At 34.8% G+C, this 11,858-nt stretch overlaps 3 protein-coding genes across 3 annotated transcripts; 2 read left to right on the top strand and 1 right to left on the bottom strand.

Moving 5' to 3' along the window:
* Positions 1-1,240: 1,240 nt before the first annotated feature.
* Positions 1,241-6,062, top strand: LOC101494929 (serine/threonine-protein kinase RUNKEL). The gene is made up of 5 exons (XM_027336209.2): positions 1,241-1,313; positions 1,431-1,490; positions 1,621-3,276; positions 3,500-4,369; positions 4,728-6,062. Exons 3-5 carry the CDS (start codon positions 1,654-1,656, stop codon positions 5,841-5,843), a joined length of 3,609 nt encoding a protein of 1,202 aa, XP_027192010.2. The 5' UTR covers positions 1,241-1,313; positions 1,431-1,490; positions 1,621-1,653; the 3' UTR covers positions 5,844-6,062.
* Positions 6,063-6,517: 455 nt separating this feature from the next.
* Positions 6,518-7,318, top strand: LOC101500676 (uncharacterized). The gene has a single exon (XM_012712677.3). It carries the CDS (start codon positions 6,735-6,737, stop codon positions 7,161-7,163), a length of 429 nt encoding a protein of 142 aa, XP_012568131.1. The 5' UTR covers positions 6,518-6,734; the 3' UTR covers positions 7,164-7,318.
* A 1,788-nt stretch (positions 7,319-9,106) lies between these two features.
* Positions 9,107-11,148, bottom strand: LOC101500366 (acyl carrier protein 1, chloroplastic-like). Its single transcript, XM_004486013.4, has 4 exons — positions 10,963-11,148; positions 10,346-10,456; positions 9,799-9,921; positions 9,107-9,443 (listed from the first exon to the last, which is right to left on the bottom strand). Exons 1-4 carry the CDS (start codon positions 11,017-11,019, stop codon positions 9,318-9,320), a joined length of 417 nt encoding a protein of 138 aa, XP_004486070.1. The 5' UTR covers positions 11,020-11,148; the 3' UTR covers positions 9,107-9,317.
* Between the last annotated feature and the right edge of the window lie 710 nt (positions 11,149-11,858).

Here is an 11,858-nt window from a genome sequence, read left to right as displayed (position 1 = left end):
ACCGCTCTACGATAATCTCTCTCTAACTTCAATCTTCGCACTTCGATCACTCTTTTATCTTTTTTTTTTATTTTTTTATTTATAATTTTTCTGGTGAATTCGCAGACCGTGTACAAAGGCAGGAAGAAGAAGACCATTGAGTATTTCGCCATCAAAAGCGTCGATAAGTCTCAGAAAACCAAGGTTCTTCAAGAAGTGAGTTGTTCAAATACGGAAATTTTATTATTCATTATTTCTATCATAGTTCGTTAATTAATTATTAATTTTATTTTTCCTTTTATTCTTTTTGAGTCAATTGATGATGTAATTTTTCATAGTTATATGGTAGATTCTCAGCTGTATCGTGTTGAATTACTCGCTTTTCTGTTCTGCAGGTCAGGATTCTTCACACTTTAGATCACCAAAATGTGCTCAAGTTTTATTCATGGTGAGAACTATATTCTTTTGTAGAACCAATTAGGGGAATCCAAAAAAATGGGTAAATTCTATTAAAAATGTTTAATGTGAATGAATGTGAACAAAAAATTTCATACTAAATTAAGGAGAATTCAAAAAGGAGGAAATCTTATTTTTAGTGTATTAATCTATATGCTCTGTATTTTAAATATTGGAGTTGTTATTCATTATTATTATTATTATTATGCATAAATACTTTGTCCCAAACAATTGTTTCTTTCTGAATTAGTGTTACAATTACTCATGCTTTTTAGGTATGAAACTTCTGCTCACCTGTGGTTGGTTTTGGAGTATTGTGTTGGAGGGGATCTACTTTCCATATTGCGGCAGGTACTCAGCATTTCACTGCATATGTTTTGTGAGCTTTCATTATGGTGGCTTCATTATTTTTGGACTGGGAGATTACACTTATTGTTATTGTTACACATAGTTTTGTAAAAACCTTAACTGATTGACTTTAGGCAAATTATTGGGTTGTTTATATGTTCTGATATTTTTCCATCTTGCTCTTAATTATTGGTTTCTATATTAGCTGTTGTAAATTGCAACCTCTTAATTTGGGGAATTTTATGCAGTGTTATGCAATATTACTTTCTTCTTTAGTGCTTATTACGAATATAATATGCAGGATAGTCAGCTTCCTGAAGATTCTGTTACCGAACTTGCTTGTGACCTTGTCAGAGCTTTGCAGTATGTTGCAAGTCTCAATTTCCCTTTGTTTTTGGCTCAGTTTAGTTGTATTACTCTTATATGCACTAAAATTGGATACCACATTCAGGTATTTACATTCAAATGGAATAATTTATTGTGACCTGAAACCATCAAATATTCTACTAGATGAAAATGGATGTGGAAAGGTATCAATTTGTTTTGCTCTCTCTCTCTCTCTCTCATTGCTGATCGAGTTAATTTAGATTTTTTTTCCCTTTTGTTAATATGAGTTGGAACATGTCCCTATTAATTTAATGATGCAGCTCTGTGATTTCGGTTTGGCCAGAAAGCTAAAAGAGATATCAAAAGTTCCTTCTTCCTCGGTATGCTTGACAAACTTTTGCAATTTATGACATCCTTATACATGTACTGATGGACCTCTACTCAACTATAGCTGTCATTTTACTCCTGAAACCAAATAATCTGTTAACATGTACTACGTTTCTTCTATAGTTGCCTCAAGCAAAACGTGGAACACCCTCTTACATGGCTCCTGAGCTTTTTGAGGATGGTGGAGTGCATTCTTATGCTTCTGATTTCTGGGCTTTAGGCTGTGTACTATATGAATGTTATGCTGGGAAGCCTCCTTTTGTAGGAAGAGAATTCACTCAGCTTGTAAAATCCATCATTTCAGATCCGACTCCACCTCTCCCTGGCAATCCAAGTCGTCCTTTTGTCAATCTAATAAATTCTCTGTTGGTCAAAGATCCAGCTGAAAGAATAAAATGGCCTGAGCTTTGTGGACATGCCGTTTGGAAAACTAAATTCACTCTAGTGCCTCTTCCTCCTCAACCTGCATTTGATTATATGATAGAGCTACATGCTAAACCATGCTTATCAGAACGTAATGGAGATAAATCTTCTCATAATAGGACCCCTCCCAAATATCGTGAAAAAGATGTGAAAGGGATGCTAAAGAAGGATGAAAATTCTGGTTTAGGATCTAGAGGCATTGAGACACCAACAAGGGCAACACCAAATGGTCACAGAACACAGACAAAGGGTTCTGGCCGAACAATTGAGGTGAAGCAGAAAGATTCTTCCATTATTAACAAGGGTTTGAATCTTTTGAGACTATCAAGAATAGCAAAATCAAATTTGCAAAAAGAAAACGAGAAAGAAAATTATCGACGTCCCTTGCCCAATGGCTCTGAGAAGGATACCGATGTTAAAATTGAGAACACCGACATGGAACTTGATTTTAACGAGAATAGTGAAGAGGATGCACTTGAAGAACCTGATGGTTCTGAACATACACCTTCGGTGCCCAATGAGAAAATGGAGATTAATTTTCAGAATCAGGGAAAAGTAGAGGAGACTGAGAACAATATACACCGGTTGGACACCCCATCTGTTACTACTCCTGCCTCAAATGATCCAAGGTCATTTGATCACGAGTCAACTCCTGACAGTTCTGACATATCTGTTATTTCTCCTAGTGTGAGCCCTCTAGTGAAGAAACAGAGACCTAAAGAAGACTTAGGATCTGGCTTTGACTCTGATTATTCGAGATCGTCTAACGACATCTCCCAGGTTATTTGGCATCCATCTGATCTCTCAGTGAGACCTGTAATGCCCAGCAGAAAAGTTGACAAAGGCTTAGAAGTCATTCCTTCACTTCCTTTTGAGGCGTTGCAAGCACCTGATTTTGTCAAGATGCCTAAAGAGCAACTGGAGGCAGTCCTTAACCGAATTATAGCCATCCTGAATGGGAATACTAGCATTGGAGAGAGACAAAATGTGGTTAGGTACCTCGAGATGTTGAGCAGTAATGCTGATGCAGCCAATATCTTGACCAATGGGCCAATAATGCTCATTCTCATAAAGTTGCTGCGTCAATCCAAGGCATCAGCTTTACGTCTTCAACTTGCTTCACTGATCGGTCTGTTGATTAGACACTCTACTTTTGTTGACGACAGTTTGGCTAACTCTGGAATTCTAGGTTCACTGACTGATGGCCTTAGAGACAGACATGAAAAAGTGAGGAGGTTTTCTATGGCTGCTTTGGGTGAGTTGCTATTTTATATATCCACCCAAAATGCGGACTCTAAGGATAGCACTCCACTTGAATCTCCATCAAAGGACAATAGGACTGCGAATGGCTGGCAGGTTAGCTTCTAATCTTGTTGCATATAACGTTTGTTGTCCGTCTGCCTATGTCTTTTGATGATTGAGTTCTCTAGTACGAGTATATAAAAATTCACAATTTTTTAGGCATCTTGCTTGCAACATGGTAATGTCTCTTTAGTCAAATTTGTGTCCTATTCTAACTTTCTTTGCCAGCTTTCAAGGTTCATATTTTTCATGATTATCTTTTTCCACCTGGTTGCAGGTTCCAAATTCATTGATTTCTTTTGTGTCATCAATATTGAGGAAAGGAGAGGATGATATTACTCAATTGTACGCATTGAGAACAATTGAGAATATTTGCAGTCAAGGAGGGGTCTGGGTGGGACGTTTGGCCAGTCAAGATGTTATTAGTAATCTCTGTTATATCTATAGAGCGGCAGGAAAACAGGAAAGTATGAGGCTAACTGCAGGATCATGTTTAGTGCGCTTAGTTCGTTTTAATCCTCCTAGCGTTCAGTCTGTTATAGAGAAACTCTCATTCAAGGACCTAGCTTCTGCTCTTGTCAAAGGAAGTCCACGAGAGCAGCAAATCATCTTAAATCTTCTTAACATGGCAATGCTTGGAAGTCATATGTTCACAAATGTTGGAAGATTCGTTGTACCACTTGCAGAGGAGAAGAATCTGATCCCAAGTCTTTTGGCTCTTGTTGAGCAGGGTAGTGAAGTTTTAAAAGGAAAGGCACTTGTCTTTGTGGCTCTCCTCTGTAAGCACGGTAGGAGGTGGCTTCCACAGTTTTTTTGTAGTCATAAGTTACTTTCAGTGGTGGACAGGCTGGGAAAAGAGAAGGATGCCTTTGTGCGGCAGTGTTTAGATGCATTTCTACATATTGTGGCATCTACAATTCCAGGTTTACTTGATATAATAACGGGGGATATCCAACAAATGATGGGAGGAAGGCGCCACGGACATATCTCTTCCCTTACCAGCAGATCTGCTCCAAAAGCTAACATTAATTTGTTTCCTGTTGTCCTCCATCTTCTCGAAAGTTCAGCTTTTAAGCACAAAGTGGCAACATTTCCAGTGCTACGGCAGTTGGCGAATCTGATTAAACTCGTGGAGGCTCCGTTCCAGGTCTGTGACATAGCTGTTACATCTTTTCTTTTAATCATATGTTTTCCCTAAATCACGAGTTCTTTCAGAGTGGAGCTGCAAAAATTCTGTGGATATTAATTGTGATGAGATATAGGTGCTAGATCGTTTAGTAATCAAATGAGGGGAAATTTAAAAATAATATAATAAAGTGCTGATCTCAAAGTATTTGATATAAACAAAATACTTTACTGGATATTTACTTGTTCTGCTGATCTCAAATACTATATCAAGTAAAGTGTTGTAAGTACTATATCAAGTAAAGTGATATAATTAGTATTACTATATTGAGTAATACTAATTGATATTTGACAGTCTTTGTTTATTGTTTGACTTTCAGGGAAGAGACGAGTTCCAAATAACCCTGCTTCGAATTTTAGAGTCTCTCACGGAGGAAACTTCTGTGATCCTTGGCAATCCTGACATTTTCATACGTGAAATCCTTCCTAGTTTGACAGTTCTCTACAAGGGTAATAAGGATGGTGATGCCAGGTTTTTGTGCCTTAAAATATTTTTCGACGTGATGATTATTCTCTTGAGCGAACCAATTGAAGAGGAGCAAAGATTAACTGATCTGAAATTCGTATCAAATACACATTTTCTTCCTCTCTACCCAACCTTGATCGAGGATGAAGATCCTATTCCTATCTTTGCACAGAAACTTCTTGTCATGCTACTAGAGTTCAGTTTTATTTCGATTCCAGACATTCTACATCTGAAGACAATTTCACAATGCTTTGAGTTCTTGCTTGGTGATCTGTCAAATGCAAACGTGAATAATGTTAAGCTGTGTCTTGCTCTGGCTTCTGCTCCTGAAATGGAATCCAAGTTGCTCTCTCAATTGAAAGTAGTTAGGAGAATTGGCAACTTTCTTGAGTTTGTATGTGCAAAGGGTATGGAAGATTTGCTGGAACCAACTCTTGGGCTATGTAGAGCCTTTCTAGCACGTTCAGTCAGCTGGACAAAAGGCTTCAGCTATACAACAGAACCAACTCTCTTACGTGATTGTCCTCCTGAGGTGTGTGGCGCCGTTGATCCCCAACAATACATAAGGGATATAACAGACTTTGGAAGCAATGTTGGTGTTTTTCTAGAACTGAGTGCTTTGAGAGAGACCAGTATTGCTGATATAGCTTCTCAGTGTGTGGTTTTACTCCTCAAGGCTGCTCCTAGAGAAGCAACCACTGGTCTACTAACCAATTTGCCCAAGGTCACTGTGATCCTAGAATCTTGGAGTAAAGGAATCCCTCACTTAACGGTGCAGAGAATGCTTCATGCTTTAGGTTATGCTTGCAAGCAGTACTTATTGCATGCAATGATATTATCAATATCTATACCAGAGATTTCAAGAATTGAAGTGGTAGTTTCTGAGCTCAAGAGTTCAAGTGTGCCTGCTTTAGCCAAAACTGCTGGTTTGGCAGCCTTGGAATTGCAGCGGCTACCTCGCTGCATCTGAATGTTGGTATCATGTTGTGATTGTCCTGTTCTATTTTTTTGATAATATGATTGTCCTGTTCTAGTTGAATTCCTGATAGAGGTTAAGCATTTTGGTGAAATTCCACTCAGGCTTCATTGTACTTGTATGTAAAAAGTATGTGTACTATGTATCTTCATGAACACTAGCATATAAATCAATGAGTTCCCCTCCTCCCCACCCTAGATTTTTCTGGTTGAATTTCCTGATTTTTATCTATCCGTGTAATAGAAAATTAATGTGATTATAATAAAAAATTGCTTAGCTCAAATTTCTTTCAGTAATTTAAAAAAGAAGAAACGTACAAGGCACAAGTATGTTATAACTTATGACAACTGAACTTGGAAACATTTTGAATATACGCAAATCTTACCCATCAAAATGATGAGGACACAAAAATATGTAGTAATATGTGAACCTTACCTTGATTACGAAATTTGTAATGTAAGACGTCAGTTTCCCCTTTTGCTACTGTAATTAACAGTTAGCTTTAATTAAATCAACAGAAAATAAAGAGCTGTAGGGCACCAAACATCACGGATAGAAAAGGATTCTCTCACCAAACGCATCACATGGAAACCTTTTTCCAATTTTTGTCTGTTCCTCAAAGAAAAAAAACACAATGTTTCATTATCATGATCCAATGGATTCTACCCAAGTGAGGGCCCCACTTGACCCCACCCAAGTCTTAGGTAGAAGGTGGGGGAGAGAAAGAGATAGGAGCCTGCAGAGCTTCAGTGTTTGCCAATTTAAAGGGTTGCCATCATTGTTTTTTCCACTAAAAAAGCCCACGTTTTTACATCTCCCTCAGAAAATCCTTACACAATTATATCCATTTCCAAACAGTGTAACATTGTTTCCTTCACTATCAGAATGGCATCATCATTCAGTGTTTATGTAGTACTAATGATCATCCTGGTTTTCATGCCCTCACCTCTCCTTTCATCATATTCATCACAATCACAACCTATTCCTAAAGTTCCCACACTCTCCTCTTCACCAGCAACACTAACAGATCCTTCTCAATCTTCTTCACTCTCTCCCTTCCAAGATTTGTCACCAGACATTTCTCCACTTTTGCCTTCTCCTGGTGATGCTTTACCAACTCCTGCAGGCTCTGACATTCCCACTATTCCTTCCAATCCAAGTCCTCCCAACCCAGATGATGTGATCGCCTCAGGACCCTTTAATGCATTTGCACCATATGGATCAGTACAAGCTACTTCCAATGCCTATAGAAGTTTAGTTTTTGATATAGCCACTACTGTTTTTGCAGGTTTAGCAGCATACTTGTCTTTGTAGTATATGAGAGTATGAGTGAATGATTTGAGATGTGGCATATTCCAATTATTGTATACTAGATTATTCACTTTCTTGTTTGTTAATTTTTCATTCTTACCTTGTAGTATATGATATTATTAGATAATGAAATATTTCTTTATGAATTCTACTGTTGATTTCCCAGTTGTAATTATTGAGGTTAGTCTTTTTTTCTTTTTCTTTCAATTATGTTAAAAAGATCTTTATCTTTTCTTTCTAATGAGAGGTCTATGATTGAACTTTTTTAAAGAGCCTTTTTGGTTCTCCAACATCACTTTGTTAATACCTGGAATCCACATTCAGATTGAAATGAAAGAGTTGCTACCAGCTCTTTCAGGCTTGCATGTCCCAGTGTTTGGATCGCGGAAAATAGCGGTCTGTGAAAATTATGCTATGCTATAGTGTCACAATAACGGCAATTTGACAATACTTCGTACTAAATAGTATATTGCGGAGCAACATCAATTTGTTCAATTTACGCTATCCTATAGCACCTCATCAATTGAGTTGAGGTGGGGTGGCACATGGTTGAAGTGAGTGTCCATATTTTTTTCCTGTTGAGAGTGAAATGCACGTGACAGACACCTAATCATCAAGAATAATTAGGTGTTTCTTTTTGTTTTTTTCTTTCAAATATGGATCTCATGCTGCCTAATCAAATGAGAAATTTCATTAGTAATTACTACTAATGTTTTAGGTAATCCTGTTTTGTCTGGTTTTGCTGCCTGTCTCATTATTTGGTTATTATAATCATCACATAGTAATATCTTCATCTACTAAACATTGTGTGTTGTATCACATACATAAAATTATTATTTTTATAATAAAAAATTGTAGATTCAAACTTTAAATACTAGCTCAACTAACAAACGTCGTATTGTTAAGTTAGACATAATTATTAATTTGGTATGAGTTTAAACTTGAGACTTCACAATTGTACATGTCATAATACATTAATTCTGTTTGCAAGAGTTCAGGTCAAAAGATTAACTTGGGTGAGATTAAAAATCAACTTGGGTAGTTTTTGTAAAAGATTAACTTGGGTTTTATATTTAGTAAATAATTTATATCTCTTCCTAGAAAATTGGATTTTGTATTTAGTAAATAATTTATTTTATAAATTCAATTTGTTTGAAATAGTTAAATTTAATTTGAAGACTATAAATGGTCAAATAATAAAATATCTCAAATACTATAATCAGTGTTTTTTCCATCTATACTTAAAAGAAATTAAAAAAAAAATCCATAATAAAAAAAAATTTCGTATTAAAAATTTCAAACTCTAAATTTTTCAATAACTTAATTTTTCGGAAAATTAATAACTATCAAAAAGATGAAATTAACAAAATTTACAATACACAATTTACACTACCAAAAAAATTGTGCCACAAATTACACCACCAAAAAATTATGAAAATATAATTTTCAATAATGGTAATTTGGGTACCAGAATTTTGGCGAGAGAAATTTAAGTACCAAAAATTTTGGTGAAGATTACAATTTTAAAACAATTTTTTTAAGTTTGAATGAATGAAAATGAAAGAATAAAATTGAATTTTTTATATACTGAGGGGGTCCAAGTCAACTTGTGAGGTGCCAATCCAATTTTCTTTCTTCCATAACATTAATTGGTTCGTTCATACCCAAACTACCTAGGCATTATGCGGACAAGATACCAAGGCACTTGCCATGTATCTAGAGGGTCCCTTGGTTCATAACAAAACAAGAAAAGATACATTCACAAGAGTGTTCAAAACAAAACAAAGGTTGGTGTTCTGTTATGCATGGTTAATTTTGTCTGCATAATCATCTGAAAGCAAAGGATGAGAGAAATATAGAGTGAAAAAAAGACCAAACCAACAACACAACACGCCTTGTTTGGCAATCAACCATCCAAATGGTTTGTAGTAGTATTTCTCTCAAGATAGCAAATTTTAAGAGCAAATTTCATTTGATAGGTAAAGAAAAAGACACAAGTTCTACAAAATTAAGATAAAATCTAGTATTATTGTAATCCTATTATGGTCCAGAAAAGATCTAGCAGTTACATGAAGATCAATCAAACTGACACACCAAAGATAACATAGCAACAAAAAAAAACCCTCCAAAATGGACATTTAAGTCCTCTTTGCTAGTTTAAGCTTTGGTCTCAAGAAGCTTGTCAATCATGTCAGCAGCTTCTTGAACAGTTGTGATGCTCTGGGCACTTTCTTCTTCTACACTAATGCCAAATTCTTCCTCAAGTCCCATCACAATCTCAACCTACACAAAATTTGAAATACAAGCCTAAACAATTGAGCAAAAGTTCATAAAATGTAAACCGGGCACCACATTCGGCATGCCGATTGATCATATAGCTAGCACTTGTTTTTAGACCAATGCATCCAACACTTTCTCATTTTAAAGAACCTCTTGCTCCAACATACCATGAGAGAAAGAGAGAAAAAACAAAACTAACAGGACATTACTAACGAAGAAAAAAAAATCTCACCAACATCAAGACATATGTATGAATAGTTCAAATATAGCAAATACTGAAAAGTTCAAATACTTTTAAATAAGTTTTGTAAATTTGCATTTTTTCACCACAACAATGCCTAGATAAATATAAATATACCGTGTCAAGAGAATCAGCTCCGAGTGCAGTAAATTTAGACTCTCCGGTAACAGTCAAACCTTCTGGCAGGGCCAATTGTTTCTTGACTATGTCACACACCTTCTCCACAGTCTCTGGTTTAGCCTGCACAAAATTAAACTCCATTCTTGTTAAATCATCTTAAACATCACAAATAATCAGGATCAACCACATTAGAACTGCCCATTATATATATTTGTAGTTATCTGCAATTTTAAGCACATAATCAATAGTTATTATGAGCATAGTGCATCATATGATTCCAACACATAAGAAAATCTGCAATAAATAACAACAAAACAGATGACTCTGTAATGAAGATAGCTTAGTATGCAATATCAACTTTTATTAACAGAAACTAAGGATAAAAGATGAATTCTCCACAATCCAAAACCCAAGTTAAACAAAAGATATAAAAAAAATTAAATAAATAAATAAAGATTACTAAACTAAGTTAAGCAAAAAGTGATGACCTAGCCAAGCAAAAAGATAAACATGTATGTATAGGTTTATGGTTTAAAAATCTTACCGCACATTTAACTTGAAATCTTGGTCCTCTTGGCTGCAAAGTAATTGATGGAAAATTTGTTCCCTTCATTGAAAGGGAAACTGATCTTGGACCAGAGATCCTGGTACAAACCTGTTTTGTATTCACATCCAACAACAACATAAGTAGTCTAACCACTAAAATATAACTAACAGTAACCATAAAACATTTCACAAAACTAAATTCCTCCTGTCATAGTCATCAACAAAATCATATGAAACTCACAAGCAAAAAAAAACAGTACATTTCAAAGGTCCCAAAAAAAAGCCTCAAAATTGGGGAAAATATCCAACAATAACTAAATTAGCCTAACAAGCAAAACATAATTAACAATAACCATAAAACACTTCACAAAACCGATTCTCCTTGGTCATAGTCATACATCAACAAAATCACTATGAAACTCACAAGCAACAAAACAGTACATTTCTAAAGTCCCAAAAAATAACATTAAAATTAGGGAAAGTCCTATCTTTATCTTGGTTAACATAACAACATTCGATTGAACAGATCAACTAAACAAGGTTTTGTTAATTAATTAAATAATCAGTAAAAAGATTAAGATAAAGAAAAGGGTTATAGTAATAATAAATATATACCATAGATTGGTTGGAGAGAGAGAGGAGGGACATGGAGGTTCCTGTAATGGAAGACATTGCAAGAGATCTGAGATCTAAGGACGGAGGAAACAAAGTGAGTGTTGAAAATGAAACAAAAATGAGTCGAGAAAAACAGTGGTGAATGTAATTTATAGGAAGAAACAGTGTATACAGTGGTTTTGGTTTGGTTCTTTGTTATTAAGGTTTTTGAGGTTTGTTCAACTTCACTTCGTTAATTTCGAGGTTGGCACGTGTGAGTACTGTTTTGCCCACGTGTGGTTACGAATTGTTTCCCCTCATTTATTACTACCTACTCATCGATCAAATCACCAGAATTAAAGAAGTTGACACTAATAATAAATTTGTTGATGTTAATTAGTTAATGTTTTCTTCATAATATATATAGGTTGATTGTTAAAAATGTAAATTAACGATAAGTTGTTTAAAAATTACTTTGGATTTTAAATCAAATCTAATATTTTATTTGGAAGCATACTCTGTTATTTTTTAATTGTCATTTTTTCTATTTTTATTTATTTATATTTTTAAATGTTATTTTATCAAAATTATTTATATTTATTTATCACATATTAATAAGTAGGCTAAATTACATCAGTGGTCCATTAACTTAATTTCAGGTAACGTTTTAGTCCTTTATGTTTTTTTTTTCCCGAGTTGGTCCTTTATTTTAATTTTAAGTGACAATTTGATATTTTATGTTTTAAAATTTCAACAATGTTATCCTTTTTTATACAAAAATTCAAAAAAATCATCAAAATTTTCAATCAAAACCCATAAAATTGATAATCATCTTCAATATAATGCAAATTTTATCAGATTCATAACTAAAATATTCAAATACACTCATATTTTCATCGCCAACAACATCAAATAAA

The sequence above is a fragment of the Cicer arietinum genome, chromosome 1 (assembly GCF_000331145.2).
Source record: "Cicer arietinum cultivar CDC Frontier isolate Library 1 chromosome 1, Cicar.CDCFrontier_v2.0, whole genome shotgun sequence".
NCBI lineage: Eukaryota > Viridiplantae > Streptophyta > Magnoliopsida > Fabales > Fabaceae > Cicer > Cicer arietinum.
This window is presented reverse-complemented; position numbering and strand designations above follow the sequence as displayed.